Source organism: Ylistrum balloti, unplaced genomic scaffold, assembly GCF_031769215.1.
Source record: "Ylistrum balloti isolate Yb309-2 unplaced genomic scaffold, AGI_CSIRO_Ybal_v1 Utg369876, whole genome shotgun sequence".
NCBI lineage: Eukaryota > Metazoa > Mollusca > Bivalvia > Pectinida > Pectinidae > Ylistrum > Ylistrum balloti.
In genome coordinates this window covers 954417-970541 of record NW_026782016.1, presented here as the reverse complement: position 1 = coordinate 970541, position 16125 = coordinate 954417, and the positions used below count along the sequence as shown (strand labels likewise).

The 16125-nt window shown below is 34.3% G+C and overlaps 1 protein-coding gene across 1 annotated transcript; it reads right to left on the bottom strand.

The window, feature by feature from the left end:
* Positions 1-1368: 1368 nt before the first annotated feature.
* On the bottom strand, positions 1369-6917 carry LOC132546211 (uncharacterized). Its single transcript, XM_060209922.1, has 4 exons — positions 6903-6917; positions 4121-4655; positions 3167-3340; positions 1369-2630 (listed from the first exon to the last, which is right to left on the bottom strand). The coding sequence occupies exons 1-4, from the start codon at positions 6915-6917 to the stop codon at positions 1369-1371; spliced, it is 1986 nt and encodes a 661-aa protein (XP_060065905.1).
* Positions 6918-16125: the final 9208 nt, after the last annotated feature.

The following is a 16125-nucleotide window of genomic DNA, read 5'->3' as shown; positions in this document are numbered from 1 at the left end:
TAAATATTATATAGGTAAACAATCTGGATACGGACATTTTCGTTAAACTAATATATCCGAAGTTGTTGGACTCATGTAAGAGGCATTTACAAAAGTAAGTATCTTTACAAAGTTTTTGAATCATCACAAAACGAATTTATTGCCAAATAATAAATTTTAACACAAAATCATAATTATCGCCAAAACAGAGGAGGTTACCAAGTTTGTCCACATCGTTTGCTAAAGGTCGAATTGACAGTCAAATTACAAATGTAATCTGTTACAAACAAAATGTCGTCACTTATTGACAGGATCGACTTCCATTTATAATCCCCATGGTTATTACATTCTGGGGAAAAGTCACATCAATCCACACTACGACACGGAAACGTAAATAATTCATGAAGAAACATTAGACATATCGTTTCATGAAATCAATGACATTTGAATGAACTATAAACCGCTTGTATTTCAAAAGAACAAATATAGAATATTGTAATTATTCGAAAAAATTAACTCTGAAGATTTTGAAAAGTTTATTGTTTTACTACACTCTTTCATACGATTGTTATTCTATGATGACATGAGGATATGTAACCAATCTGGGTCATGTCGCTTTTCCTATAACCGAAGTCAATCCGAATGAAAGATAAATAGACACAGCCCTAATTGGCACAATTATATTTCTCATCTTCCTAACGGGCACCATTATATTCATCATTATCGGATTGGTTTCATATCAACTGCATACCGCATCTGGTTACAGTTTATACAGCTTAAAATTTCACCAAAGCAAAATCGAAATTTGTTTTTATGAGAATATGGGACACCTAACTTGTAATAGAAAGGCAAACTAAAACCGTCCCCATGTTTGTCATTATGTACAATGTGCGAAAGTGAGTCTTTCAATTACGTACATGCAAATCCGTTTTATGAACTAGGAAAACAGATTCAAGACGACTACCTACACAATCTATCATGTAAAACAGAATATTGTTGTTTGGTAGAACAGATCGATTAAAAAACTTTATTTTTCCATCTAAATAAAAAAAACCCAAATAAAAAGCCATCATGATTTACTACAAATCAAGTATAATGTACATTTAAACATTCAATGAAACTATTGTCTCGTACGGCTTGTATGTATGCATTGTTTTGTAAATAGTCTATAATGGAAACATATAAAACATACATCCCAACATTGCATTACATTCACTAAGCTATGTATCATTAACTGAATTTCCAAAATGATGCTTATTCCTTATGTGGATATGAAAAGGTTACTACAACATTTATCTTTGTGCAATAATACATTTTCTGTCAGCATACGTTGGTAACAACCCTTTATTGGAAAGCACTATACAGCTCTCAGCCAATCGTGCATATCTTTTACAGGGAAGACATAAGGCAACAATTTTTATATCTATGACAAGACTTTTCGTCTCTTGTGTGTTCAGTATAACCGTCCGGACAGGAACACTTTTCTTGGTACAACTTTATGTTATGTTCAGAAATCGATAAAGCTTTGGACACTACCGACGACTGAACAATATGTCCAGGAGGATGAGCAGTAAAACTTCCATAAAGAGCCGAATCCAAGGAATGCCATTTGCGTTCTTGACCTCTTTCGTACGTTATACTCTCCTCGTTACACCTTTTTGCCTTCGCAGCATTTTGATTTCTTGAATATACTATTGATGAACCCTCATATTCACTCTCTAGACCAATAAGGTTCTTATGGGTGTGACATTCTAATGATCTACCATTCCGTGGTAAGGAAGTTTGAACAACAGTCGCCTGTGGTAATGGGACCGAAGTATCACCTCTCACAGACTTAAGCTCACATTGTATCAAATCAGCTGTACGTTTGTTCGATGTAACACCGACGTCCTTATTACTATGTTCTGTTTCCGTAAGTAATGGTTTTCTCTCTTTGCCATATAAAAAGTCGCCTGTAGCAGCACTAATGTTTGCAATAACTGTTGTCGATTTAGGTATCGCGGAAGAATCGTGAACAGCTGAGAATTTCATATCTTTAGCTTCGTTAAGTTTGCTATCAGCAGTTTCGGATTCCTCCACAACGTCATTGGTTCGATGATGTTCGATGGTATAAATTCCTCCTATACGTTCAGATCCTCTTTCTAGCCTTGTTGTTTTATTTACATCTGCATGGTCACAAAGCAGGTCCGAAGCCATTCCGTTTATATCTGCAGACGGCAGGTCATCCCCTGAGACGGAAATCATGTTAAACTCTTCTTGTTCCTCATTTCCAGAACTGGCATGTTTCAATGGTCGTAAAATATGTCTCGACTCTAGGTCTGTTTCTACTGATAACACTGATGGATAGGAATTTCGTTTAAGTATACCTATGCTTGTAGTCCATATGGCTGGTTCACTATTATTTATATTCTTTGTGAAAAACTCCTCACTATCCTGTTTGGATATCCATTGCTGTACTTTATCTCTTGGGCTCATTTGTAAAGGTTTGCTAGCCTCCTTCTCTTTTCTACATCGGCGTTTCCAGAGGTAGAATAAAACGAGCGAAAAGCCTAATCCAATGAGCACCACAACAATTACCCCAGTCATGACACCAACTGCCATTGATATGTCATCGATAGCAGACGTACCAACGGGCATTTCCACTTCATAATCTGCAAACGAAATCATGATTCATATTTCTGTATAACCTTCTACAGTCAAATAAAAAACCTATCGATCCATTCTAACTTAGTTCTCGAAGCTTAGTGCGTAATTTTATATAGGTTCTAAATCGCACGTCATCAAATGTAATTTACTGTTACCTATATAAAAACATTTGACATGAATTTAATATTCTCAACGTAATGATAAAATAGTAACTTTGCAAAATTATTCGATTCAGTTTCCGATTACATGTTGCCTGATTTTATTTACATGTTCACAATTAGATGATAAACATACATTCGAAAGAGCTATGTGAAGGATAACACCTGGGAGACAAAATGTCCCTTAATCAGAATGGGAAATGGGATATCCCGAAGTAGACTTGGGGCTAGAAGTTTCCCCCCCAAAAAAGAATCACATAATCTTCAAGATAAACGGAAATTGATTTTTGACAATGAAAAAGAATCTTCTTCACACTTAAATGTGCATCCTGCTCATAAATATGAATGAAGAAACAGTCGAAAAATCTAATTAAATCGCATACCGTATTCATCGTCATTAAAATATCCGTAGGGAGGAAAGGGGACTGGCATACAAATAGTATCACTGTCGTTTTGTTTTGTTCGGCACTCATCGACCTCTATGGTGTGTCCTGGGTATTCTCTATAACACAGAGAGCACCTATCACATTCGTGAGATGACTGGCGTCGGAAGTAACCTGTAACATAAATCAGCCGGTTTGTTTGTTACATTGTAAAAACATATAATGTCCTTAATAAATAGGAAACGCATGTGGTTTGTTTAAGAGCGCTTCATTTCATCTACAGGAAATTATATCATGACTAATGTTTCGAATAAAAAGAGCCACGTTGAACGTAAAATGATTCGCTAAAGACCTCTTCGACACGTTGAAACATCACAACAATCAGGAAACTGTGTGCGAGGAAACATTCGCTTATCTCTACCATCGAATAAAGATAATATCTGTCTTTTTTCCAGTGTCAAAATCGCCATAAAGCAATGGCACCTATTTCGCTTTAAGCTTAAAACGGCCGAAAGTAAAACGGCAGTCAAAATTTCCCCATGCACACCATATAAAAACATTATTAAATTATGTGTGCATGATTTTGTAATTCATCTAAGTATCACATGAACGTTGCTGTCATCCTTTAAAATTGCAACGTCAAAACATTAGGACGTTCCCACTTCTTAATGAGGCCACAATGTCAATCATGAAACAAATTGCCTTAGTTTGCCAGTGTGCTGTTAGGTGCATCTATAGCTGTATGGACAAATGGTGGACATACAGATAGTCAAAACCTTCTAATCAAAATTCTATTCATTATCATTGCTTTAGAATATGTAAGTGTCATATTAGTGTAATAAGTTCACTGTAAACAAGAATTGTGATATTGATTGGTTATAATTAAATGTTGATTTTATAACAAATTTGTTTCAAATAAAATGTATTTGGAATAATCAAAAACCAGTGTATTACCTGGAGAACAATTTCCACATTCTGTGTTGTGGTCTGCTGTACATGGCCTGATGGTCTGTTCACCGATACGACAGAACCGACATGCCCTACAGTACAGCTGCAAACTAGAACTCTCTAAGAACGTGCCTTCTGGACACGGTTTACACACGGTATCATTATATAAGCCGCACATGCTACTAACGTAGTACCCAGGTTTGCATATGTTACAACGCTTGCATTGACCTGTCTCTTCAACGTAGAAGTAGTTTTTCTTACATGGTACACAGCCAGCATTGCGATATCGTCTACATCGTATGTATCTATACCCCGGCTTACAAACCGTTTTGCGACATTTTGTACATTTCTTTTTGAATCCACCGAGTGAAAAGTATCCGTGTCTGCATTTTGCACATCTGGTATTGACTGTCTTTGTACATCGGCCACGCATAAATTCGCCAGCTGGACATGAGGAGCAAGGAGTACATTCCCCATTTCCGTCTGGACGCGATGACCAGTAATTCCCCTTCCACTCACAAGTCGACGAAAATGGTTCCACCTGCAAGAAAGAAAATTATTCTGTTTATATATATAAAAAAAGGTTTCGGTTTGTTATTTACCGCAAGATTAAACAAAATACCCATTTTAAAGTAGATGCAATGAAAATTAAAGGTAATTGAACGGTAATTCGGCATACATATATGTTCAGGATGGTGTACGTGAAATTTCGTGGTAGACTTTTTGTGATTTATCCCAATTGACTTCTGAGCCGTTTCCCGGAATTTGAATTTATGAACACCGATTTCGAGGAACGGAGTTTAGATGACGCGGTGATTTATACTAAGAATATAATTACGATAGCGGTGTGTCACTGAGCGGAACGGCATACATGGATATAGATCTATGTAAACCATTTAACAGCCATTAAACTAAATGAGAAATTTCGTACCACAATGGATTGGTTTAACACTCTATGATAGTGCTGAAGATTGGTCAAAAGCTTTATGGAGGTCATTAAAATCCACATACTTATTTTTCCACGTCTTGCATATACAATATGACAACAGGGCTGTACTAACCCGATTTGAAAGTGCTATGTAATGATGGTAGTTAGAGGTTTTGACAAAGGTTTGGTTGAACAGCTAGACGAGTTAGCCATAAAACGTTGCTTATATGGATTCTTATGAAGCCAAAGAATCGAATAAAACGAAGGAGGTCCGTATCCTACGGAAGCGTATTCCGGCCACGTTGTGTTTTATTTTAACTCGAAATTTTGAGATAGCATCACGAAATTTTGAGATAGTAAGTCGAAATTTCGAGTTAGTAAATCGAAATTTTGAGATACTAACCCTTTGGGATCGTAGAACGCTACCATGTGTATTGGTTCCACTTAAGATTTCAAGCTGCAAATTCTTTTAAGAATGACAGGCCGAATAGCAAAATAAGTACACTCATCTGTCTCTGAAGATCATTGATTTTTTATGCGTGGTTATACAAATTGATTAAACAAATTCACCAAAACACACAGGACAATGTTTACAGATAACAGAAGTCTGTCAATTGTTCTCCGTTGATTTTTTACCTGTTTATCGAACAGAACGTCTGACATGCGATACACATGAACTGTTTTGTTTACGTGTTTGGAATGTGTTGGTTACCTTACGTTGTTTCAACATGGATAACCAAACATAAGGTAGAGAAAACAGAGTTATGGTGGCACGTAACTGCCAACAACTTGTCGTGTTGTCATGACAATTTATCTGGATATTTTTATATGTCAACACGGCTTGTCTTGATGATATCGTGTTAAGAAGACTTATTAAGTCGACTAGTCGTAATAATTATCGTGATAAATTGATTTTTAAATGAAATTAAATTGAATATGAAAACACGACCTTTTGGTTACTACAATGCTCGAAACTGACATGAGTTAAAACGTTACTTTCTCTAAAAATAGAGTCACACCTTATTCGGGATACCCCAATAAGTTAATTAATTTTACGGGACTTTAGGATAACCCACGTGCACTGACTACAGCCACTAAGTTCAATACTTTAGGGGATTTACAAATCAAATTCATCGCGATAATAATTTCGATCAATCGACTTCATACAATGTCTTAACACGAAAGTACCACAAGTCATGTAAATATGACAATTTGTCGCGATAAATTACGATGACAACACAAAAACCAGATGGCAGTTACAGGCCGCTATACAAAATGGTTGATTTCTTTATCTTACAAATTTTAAATGCCGAAGGCACGTGTACACGCATATGTCTCTAGTCATAGATTTATTTACACTTCCGTGTAACTTGACATGAACTAACTAAACAACTATATCACGTTAAAAATTTAACACAGTATGTAGACAACGGTATGACAGTGTTCTTAGTCAATTGTCCTATCTAAATGAGTCCAATCGAACTCAACTATAAAGATAGCAATACTACCGTCAACCACATTACCCCTATAATATACTGGTGAACAGGACAGAATATGTATGGGGTTATAAACAGGGCCGAATTAACTTTACATTTGCACTGCTATTTGAAACACTTCTGATTCACCTAGCCAAGTATATATAAGTGTAAAATCAGCATTTTTAACCACAAAAACCTGCCTATCTACCCACTCCTTTGGTACACTAGAAGTGTAGTGTTATTCCTAAACCGAGAACCTAACAACAGGTGTCTGTATTGTATTTAAATACACCAGATGGATATATGAAACCTTTTAAAAACTTACTGGTGCAATATTCTATATCATACTGTTTGTACAGATCACTACATACAAATTACATACCTGCCACTGACTCATATGCTTCTATATATATGATGGAAATTCCAAAACGAAAGTAAAATAAGTTACCAGTATATATGTAGTTCTGTAATACTGAAAACATTACAAATAAACATTACAATTGATAACATTTACTTACCTGTGAAAATGAGACAATATAAATACTCATTATCACTATCACCAACTTAACATACATTTCAACGGAACATATTTCTACCGCACTATTATTCCTGGGGATCCCGTTGTTCTATAAATATAACGTCTAATCTATTCACGTGACACAGTTCTCGTGTTGATAAGTACATTGTTAACGAACCTTTATGTAAGCGATTAAAATTTTTTTCGTCCTTGATGTAAGTGTGTATTACGAAAGAACGACAACACAGCTGTTGTACAGTGAGACACTTTCGTTCCTCACTGCATCAAAAACGGAAAAAAAATATGTGTCATGGCGAAGAAATAGCCTTAAAGCGGGGGCAAGTATCATTAGGCAATACTCGAGAAAGTGAAAGAAAAGAATTTCCCGGAATTTCTGATCACAGGGATAATTTATTAACTGTATTTTGAGTTATAGTCACTGTTTGAGAGTGGACTTTATGGTCACTTAGTAGATTATTTTTTTGTTATTTCTTGCTGACTTTCAGTAGCAATGATTGTGGCCACCCCAAATACAACGACGTAATGTGTAAATTTAGTTTCTAGTTTCTTGATGGAAATATAAATTTTATGGAGACCCAAAAATTTCAGAAATTTTATTTAAATGATCTTTTAATTCATTTTTAAATGATTTCTAAATTTTTGACAAAAGGTTGGGTTTTGGAGTACAAAAAGATAAAAAAAAAAGGTAAAGATGCGTCCCCCACCCCTTATCCACTAAAACTCTAAGAAATTGTAGGGATGGGGGTGGGGTGGGATCGCTTCTCTTGTCCACGACACTGACCCATATACATGTACCGTATACGATTTTATCAGCCTACCTAGGTATTTCATATATGATCTGAAAATTTTTTTTTTCATTTAATGGCATTATAGGAAATGAGTCTTTTGAGTTTTTTTTCTTCTTATTGTTCTCTTACTATTAACTTTGAGACAAGTTTTATAGGATCCCATAATGAACTAACAACAATCTCAGGTATTTTGTATCGCAGATTTCAGAAAAAAAAAACCCATTTTGATAAGTTTTAAAGTCTAAATATGGAGGACAAACCAAACGGAGATTACAATTTTGTTCCACTTTTTAGCCTATGATGTAATATTATTGTCCATACTATGACATCATGATCGAATACTGACATTATTATAATGGAAAACGCCCCAGAGTATATTACACTAGTGACAAATGAGCGAATTTGTTTAACAACAGGCGGACTATTTGATATTTTTTCTTCAATTAATTCTTAACTTTGTTTTATAATCTTTCAAAACGACAATATGCAACATGAATCTATCGTTCTATTCGTCACATACGACATAAAGTTTTACAACTATTTTTATAGTACAATAAATCAGCAGTTTTACAGTTCCTTGAGAGAGAGAGAGACAGAGAGAGAGAGAGAGAGAGAGAGAGAGAGAGAGAGAGAGAGAGAGAGAGAGAGAGAGAGAGAGAGAGAGAGAGAGAGAGAGACAGAGAGAGAGAGAGAGAGAGAGAGAGAGAGAGAGAGAGAGAGAGAGAGAGAGAGAGAGAGAGAGAGAGAGAGAGAGAGAGAGAGAGAGAGAGAGAGAGAGAGAGAGGGGGGGGGAGAGAGAGAGAGAGAGAGAAATGGAGAGTAGGAGAGAGAGACAGAGACAGAGAGACAGAACTTTCTACTGGTACAATTGTTTAGTAGTTTAGTATAAACATTATTTCATCGTAAATTGGCGATAGAACTATTGCACATTTCTTTATTTCTTTAGTTCCGTAGTATAACAGAAAAAATATTTTTTGGAAATTCCCAGTGTCATAAATGGCAATGTAATAGGGACAAGGTATTATGAATATTCATGAGATAGTAAAAAATGCTCTATTTGGCTAGTGCATATTGCTGTGCCTCGTGTGTAGTACATGCCGCAAGGTGTGCACTTGTATACTCTATACGTGTAGCTATGTGCTCATTCAAGCTTTGGATAGCGACACAAATTTTAAATTTAATGATTATAATAGGCAATAAAATGATATCCTTCGTCGAATTCATCTCTTTACTTGATTGAAGTACGAAGAACGAAACAGCTGTATCATTCAGTTTAAATAATTGTCTGGTTTAATTGTAACAAGCTTTAAATCTATATGAAAAGGTGATATGCACTTGTGTTCCTTTTGTACAAGTGGGTTTTGACATTTCTTTCGATTATTATGGGCTTTCTACTGTCGCCTCCTGGGCTTCAAAAAATATGCACTTAACACCACTGATGAGTCCTTAAAGGAAGCCGCCGTATTGTGCAGTTGAAATCATACCTTGTTTCCACTGTATCTAACTCTAAAGTTGTATTTAATTGTGTTACTCATTTGTATGTTGTTTTTTAACAATTTTTGAGCCATTCTAGAACATCTGGTTCATATAGTTTATTACTGTATTTTTTAGGGGAGGAGACCTTATTCAATGATACAAAGATAGCCGTAGAACCTGTGTATTATACTGTGATAAAAAGCCTTAATCCTATGGAAACCAGCTGTACGTTCAGCAGGCTAAACGCATTTCATACTTTTGTGTCTGGTTTTGTGGAAGAGTCAAATGATAGGATGAGAAGTTCAGGCAAAGTAATGGGAACCACCAGAGGGGAAAAAGACATCATGACACCGAGTGCATGAGATAACGTAAAAAAAAGTTACGATGAGAAAATCAAGAATTTTATTACTGGAAGGAGCTAGTTTATGAAGCTGTATATAACGTGATTATAAATACATTTGAGAAGTCTATATTACATGTATATCGTATAACATTGGTTTACAAGATAAAGCATCCTGATATTCTATAACATATTAAGGTGTTTCATTTAAATATTTAGATATAAACAAGACACTCAAAGTCCATATATCACGCAAGCTAACATGTGTCGCCAAGTTACATGGTTAAGGATGCACCTTTCTATTTAACATAGTATAAACATCTATAATGATTACAAAATGGTGTCTTATCACTTATAAAAGTCGTTTTCTCTTACAAATAAATTGTTTGACATAGTAAAACTTATTATAATCATATTGGTTCGGCATATCGGGATTTCGATATAGCAAGATATTGTCGTTATACAGAGGAGGGAGATCCCCTTGTGTTTAGACATTTGCTAAATTTGATTTAATTTAGCGACAGAATCTGAGAATTTTACATTGTGATCTCCTTCGTGTATTGATTTTAGACATAAATGTGTATACTTATATGTAGTTTTGTTTTAATGTCAAGGATTTCTAAAATATTGTAATCAGAATTGGCGGACGTCAGGTCAGAGAAAGGGATGTGTTCAGTTCTGCAGAGTGGTTACTTAAACACCTATCATCTATTTTTCCTAAAAACGCAAATGATGATTGAAGGACATCCTCAGTCGTGCATGATGAATTTTAACTAATCCTATTTTGTAGTAACACATGCAGTAATAGCAGGGAATAATATAATTATGGTAGTTGACATGCAAAGACTTCTTAAGGCTGACGAGTGACAGGTTTGCTCAATTTCGTCAGGAGGAACAACTTGTTAGGTTTTAGTATGTCGTCGCATTTGGCAGAAGTCCCTCGTGTCCGCTGTCCCTTGTGTTAGTTCCGGTATCAACCTCTTGTCACTGGCAGCACATTTCGGCGTGTAACGATCAGAACTTGTTATCCATTGGAATGTTATCTCATTCTGTATTCAATCACTGATATCGATTACTTTTGGAAAGTAACGGGCCTACTTAAAAAATGAATTCTTAATAACAGAGAGCTTAAATGACGTCACAACATGTCGAACTAGCTCTTGCGCAGGAATTTACATCCTTCGCTGAGTTGTGAAGTTTAAAATATATGAAATGATGAACTTTTTAAAAAGTTTTAAAGAGAGGATTGCATGCATTTGTGCAATGTGCAAATTTAAAAGAAAGAAATATTCCTATCGAAATCATTGCACATATTTGAACTGATACTGAAATAACCCTTCAACCTTTCCCCAACCCAATTAAAAAACAATACCCCCTACCTGCCTCCCGTCCATATATGTATACAATGCATATCCTGCCATGCCGTACTGCTTCCTTTTATCTCTAACTGTTACAGCACATATCTACATTTATAAAATGATGGGATATGGTCGGCCAACAGCTTGCATCTGAATTTTTTTCATAAATGATTATTTTAATAGCTAAATTGTGTCTGCAAACATAAATGATCACTCGATTTCAATCGTTTAATGGAGGTATGTAGAAATTAAAGAGCTTTTATATTTCTAAAACGATTGTACGCTCGACGGGTTGGACACTACACTCTTTCATCTTATGAATCACGAAACTTGAAGCACAACCCATTTACATTGTTTTTGTCTCACGTTTCTGTAATCGTCACTACATTTTTCACGTTCATGCCATTGTCGTGTGACAGTGTGTCGTCATTGAAATGTTACACGTATTTTCACAGGTGACTTTGCTGACAGAAAGTCCAGTTTGATATATATATATAACGTTACAATATTCTCAGTAGATCAAATTATGTGTTTATATATGTGTACCGTATTTTAAACACTACGTGATATTTGAACGTCTTTCGTTCCGAATAAAATAGTTTACAATATTATGCAGATATTGATGTAGAGATGAATGCAAAACTATTCTATGATATATATTATCCAACAGCTGGTACATGATTAATCAATACTACTTCCTAGAATGACCACTATTCAACTCCAACGTTTACTCAATATACAGGTAATGTAATATGTAAGGACCTCTATCCCGCACAATAACCTTATCATTATGTCCCGGATGTATCGGGACACGAAAAATGATAGATTATGAAATGATGGCTGTATGTATAACGATATTTCAATCTGAGGGAAATTAAATGAACAATAACATCGATTCAAACAAACGAGCCAAGACAAGAAATAAAAATAAATAAATAATAAAATGAATTAAGATAAAACTAATAAATAAAACGCTGGATCCTTGACTAAATTGGCATTTGTTTTGTTTATCCGCTATTTGTTTATCGTCCTTATTTATCCTTTATTTTCATTATTTCGAATTGTTTATATATACTGTATAATTTAATCCTCACCTTTTTAGTGGCGTTGGTGATCGTCAATGTTTTAGGTACAATACCAGTAGGTATGTGCACTCAATATACAATATATCTACCAAAATATTCTCGGGAATAATATGAAAAATGATATCGTGATTTAATTGATAATCATTTAAGACATCTCTCAGGAACAATAAGAAAATCTTCATTATTTCGTTTTTAAAAGTCTAACTGGTCACCATATTCACATATAACGACTTTTTTAAAAGAAAAAAAAGTTTTGAAAAAGTATTGAAAATGGGGAACTGATGCATTTTCACGATTACAGATAAATATTTCCTCGTAAGCAATAAATTATGCGCATAAAACTAACAATCTTTAATGTTACTAGCAGATATTTACCGGATAATAATTAATGGCAGATCATCCTACTTTCAGTACTGCCCTTGTGTTACGTAATACCTGTCTGAAGCTCTGAAGCACATGCGCGTTTGTGTTTCCTATCAGATCTTTGTATACATGTATGTAAGATCGAGGTCAATGAAGCATATTAAGATGTGTAAGAATACTTACGTGTATATTTCCATACAAATGATGAATCAATCCGATAAATAACACGAAATTCAGATTCAAAATCATGATCAAATGCTGTGTTTCGATATTGAATAACGAATGTGGAAAATCCTAAATTTATTTTTGGAATACAGCAAACTTCGAATCACTAGATTCATGGCAAAGTAGGAAGAGGACATTGCATTACATATTTATATAGACATTGACCACATGCATGTATGTAACCGAAATGTCTACACCTTTTTTCTGTAGGATTGGCATATTTCCGCATTTTTGTGATATCTGCTTGGCGCCTACACGATAAGACTGAACCTAACGTGAATAGATTTAGTAAGATAAGTGGGCTTGATAAGTGAAAAAACTATACAGTCTTAAACTTCATTTATAATAAATAATCGGATTATAGAAACCTATAGTAACTTATATTTTCCTGTATCATCCTTGTCCGCCCAGACTGAAACGGGGCAAGAAATAGGAATATCTGTAGGAAAACCCATACAACACTGCCCTCTAGTGACAGGCGAGTGTGTTACCACTGTGACATGAATGAGTAATGACACATTACTTCAACCCGGGACGACGCCAGAATGTCATGTTCTCGTGTACCTGAGGTATCTTGAATAGAAATATAACATTGCTGTCTTGAGAGTGACCATGACTATGATCAATAGTTGTTAATTTACGTCTATCCTGTTTATATTTGACTTAAACTAAAGCATGTTTTGTAAAGGGAGGTTTATAATAATGGAACTAAGTACAATAGTTATAGTCAACTTTGAATGAAGCTCAATAGGTAGCAGTACACAGTTTCTTGGTGTGGCCATGGTGATATTGTGTACAGTAGAGAACCTCTATGTAAATGCATGTAGAAAAAATGAAAAAAAAAGGTCTAAATTTGGTATATTCATGATGATGTTGGATATTCGGGCTTTACCTAAAAAAGAAAAAGAAAAAAAAAATGTACCTGGTTTTAGATTACAATTTTGGCCTTTATACGAAAGTGCACCTACACAGAAAAAGCTAGCTTTACCAGCAGCCAAATTCTGAAATTACACTTCACTGAAACAGAAATAATTTTGCTCTCATATATGTAGAGATAAATTTTCGATATGTGTAATAGTTGAAATTTCTGTCTTATTTTGTGAGATTTTCAGTAAAAAAATCACGATATTTTTCTATTTTCAGTGTTTTTTAATATGGTAACCATGGTTTTCAACAGTGTTTATTACAAAGTAAACATGTGTTTATACAATGCTCTATTGTTTATTAAAATTACATGTGGTGTGAAGTTTATGAAAATATAAACTTTTATATGTCTGTTTCCGCCGGTTAATCTATTGTGAGTAATTATCTGGAATGTGTCCCTTATTTTTTAGAAAATGGCCATTTAACTGTTTCCTGATACCTATTACCGCCCATTTGCTATTCTCTGAAATTTCCGTACCTGTTCCAGTTATCTCCCTTGATATATGTCAAGAGGCTGCCTTGAGTATATACCTCTACTGACGACCACCACAATGTGACTTAGTAATTATAAAAGTAAATTGGACGACTAAATCGTGATTAACCATTACAATAAGAAGTACTCAGTCCTAGGTGTTATGAACATTTTGTTGAGCATTATGTTTGCACAAAAATATGCAATACCGCCTGTCAGAATTTAACAACTTTACTAGGGTAATTCATACATTTGCATCCTACCCAAATCTCTTCAAAACGTACCACACACAAATCTTCCTAAAATAATTACACACAAATAAGTCCTCTCAAGATGTACCACACGCAGATCTTTTTAAGACGTACCACTGACAGATATTTAATAAGTTTTATTAAGATTTACTGCATACAAATTTCAAGATGTACAACACACCATCCTTCTCACGATGTATCCGACACAAAATCTACTTATACATCATTACGTAAATATTAAAAATTAATTAACCTTATTATTACCATGTCATGTTCGATAACACTGTTTACCATTAGTAACCCCAAGGGCATTTCTCATACAATCAGGAGTTGACACCATAGATTGATATCTTGGTCTTTGTAAGCCATCAAATACTCTACACCTCTTTGAAATCTTTTCAAATCTATTAGAATATTCTACCCGCGAGATTGGCGTCACAATACCGTACTGGCACACTCATCACTCTGCGCTTATTATGTAGGACAATAGACATACCTTTCATCACCTGAATAACACATTAAAGTGTTCAATGTCTAGTAAGATATGTTTTTAGGAGTGGTTTGGTTTGTCAAACGTTACAGAAATTAATCTTTGATGTTCTATAGAAGAAACATAACTTCATCAAGAAATCAATATATCTGTTGTGTACTATCAGAAAAAAAAGAGAAATCAAAATCAAAATAGTTTGAATCGATAATATTGAATTTAGAGAGAGGAAATTAAGCAAACAAAGTGGTGTCGACGACGTTATTTATTTGTTTTTCAAAAGAATTGAACAATACGCTGAAGAAAAATGGGAAAACAAATTGGTGAACGATTTATCACGAAAGATATTTTTGAAGTATTTTTGAATTTTAAAGTAAATATTTTAGAGTACTCCTATTTCACCAACATTTCATATCTCTTTGGTATATCACTACTCAAACACAAACAAAATGTGCATATTGTAAAAAAAAAAAAAAAATATTAAGAGATGATTGTTCGTTATAGTTTACATACAATGTGAATATAATTTCATGTTTATGCAAATGGACAGTGAAATGATTTTACACGTCTCTGATAATCCGTTCAATGGTTTTTTAAGGTGACGGTTTTATCAGTGTCGTTTGCCATTCAATAGTGTTCTCAGTCCGTCCGTCATTGTGTTTTCCTATCACTTTCAAGACAAATGTTGAGTCAAATAATTCAACTGTGTCATACATTGTATAAAACGACCTACTAATTGTTAATGTGAAATCCTATTAGGCGATACTATGAATAAAAGAAGTTATTAATAAGCGTTTTTAAATTCTTAATAAAGACATTATAAGGAAAACTAATATTAAATACAAAACAAAGACGATATATCTGAAAGGATTTACGTAAATATTTATAGTTAATTTGATAAATCATGTTGACATCCCTAAAAAGATATGCTACACGAGTAGATCGATTTTAAAATGAGGTTACAATATGATATTTTGATTGGAAAATTGAGATAAGAATGAGTAGTCACAGATATTACCATCTACATGATAATATCCGATATACAACATTACTCCTGCTAACTTGCTGATGTATATGCAACTAGCACTGCTACTGTAAGACTACACCTGCCACAAATATTTTTGCTGTATTCGGCAAGGACGGAAAACAGTTGTATTTTATCAAGTGCGTTAGTTCGACATAATTGCCTTTTCGAATTTACTTAAAAATATTTTTAACGATAAAAAAAAAACTCTTGAAGAAAGCTATTTTATACGTTGTAATGACCAAGTTTATTTACGAAAATTCATAAAATCGCT

What these genes read in the sequence shown, in the direction of transcription:
- LOC132546211 (XM_060209922.1), bottom strand. An exon ending in ATGTGGAAATTGTTCTCCAG is followed by an intron (nt 3,341 to 4,120) that starts GTAATACACTGG and finishes TTTATGTTACAG; the next exon opens with GTTACTTCCGACGCCAGTCA. An exon ending in TTTTAATGACGATGAATACG is followed by an intron (nt 2,631 to 3,166) that starts GTATGCGATTTA and finishes TTTCGTTTGCAG; the next exon opens with ATTATGAAGTGGAAATGCCC.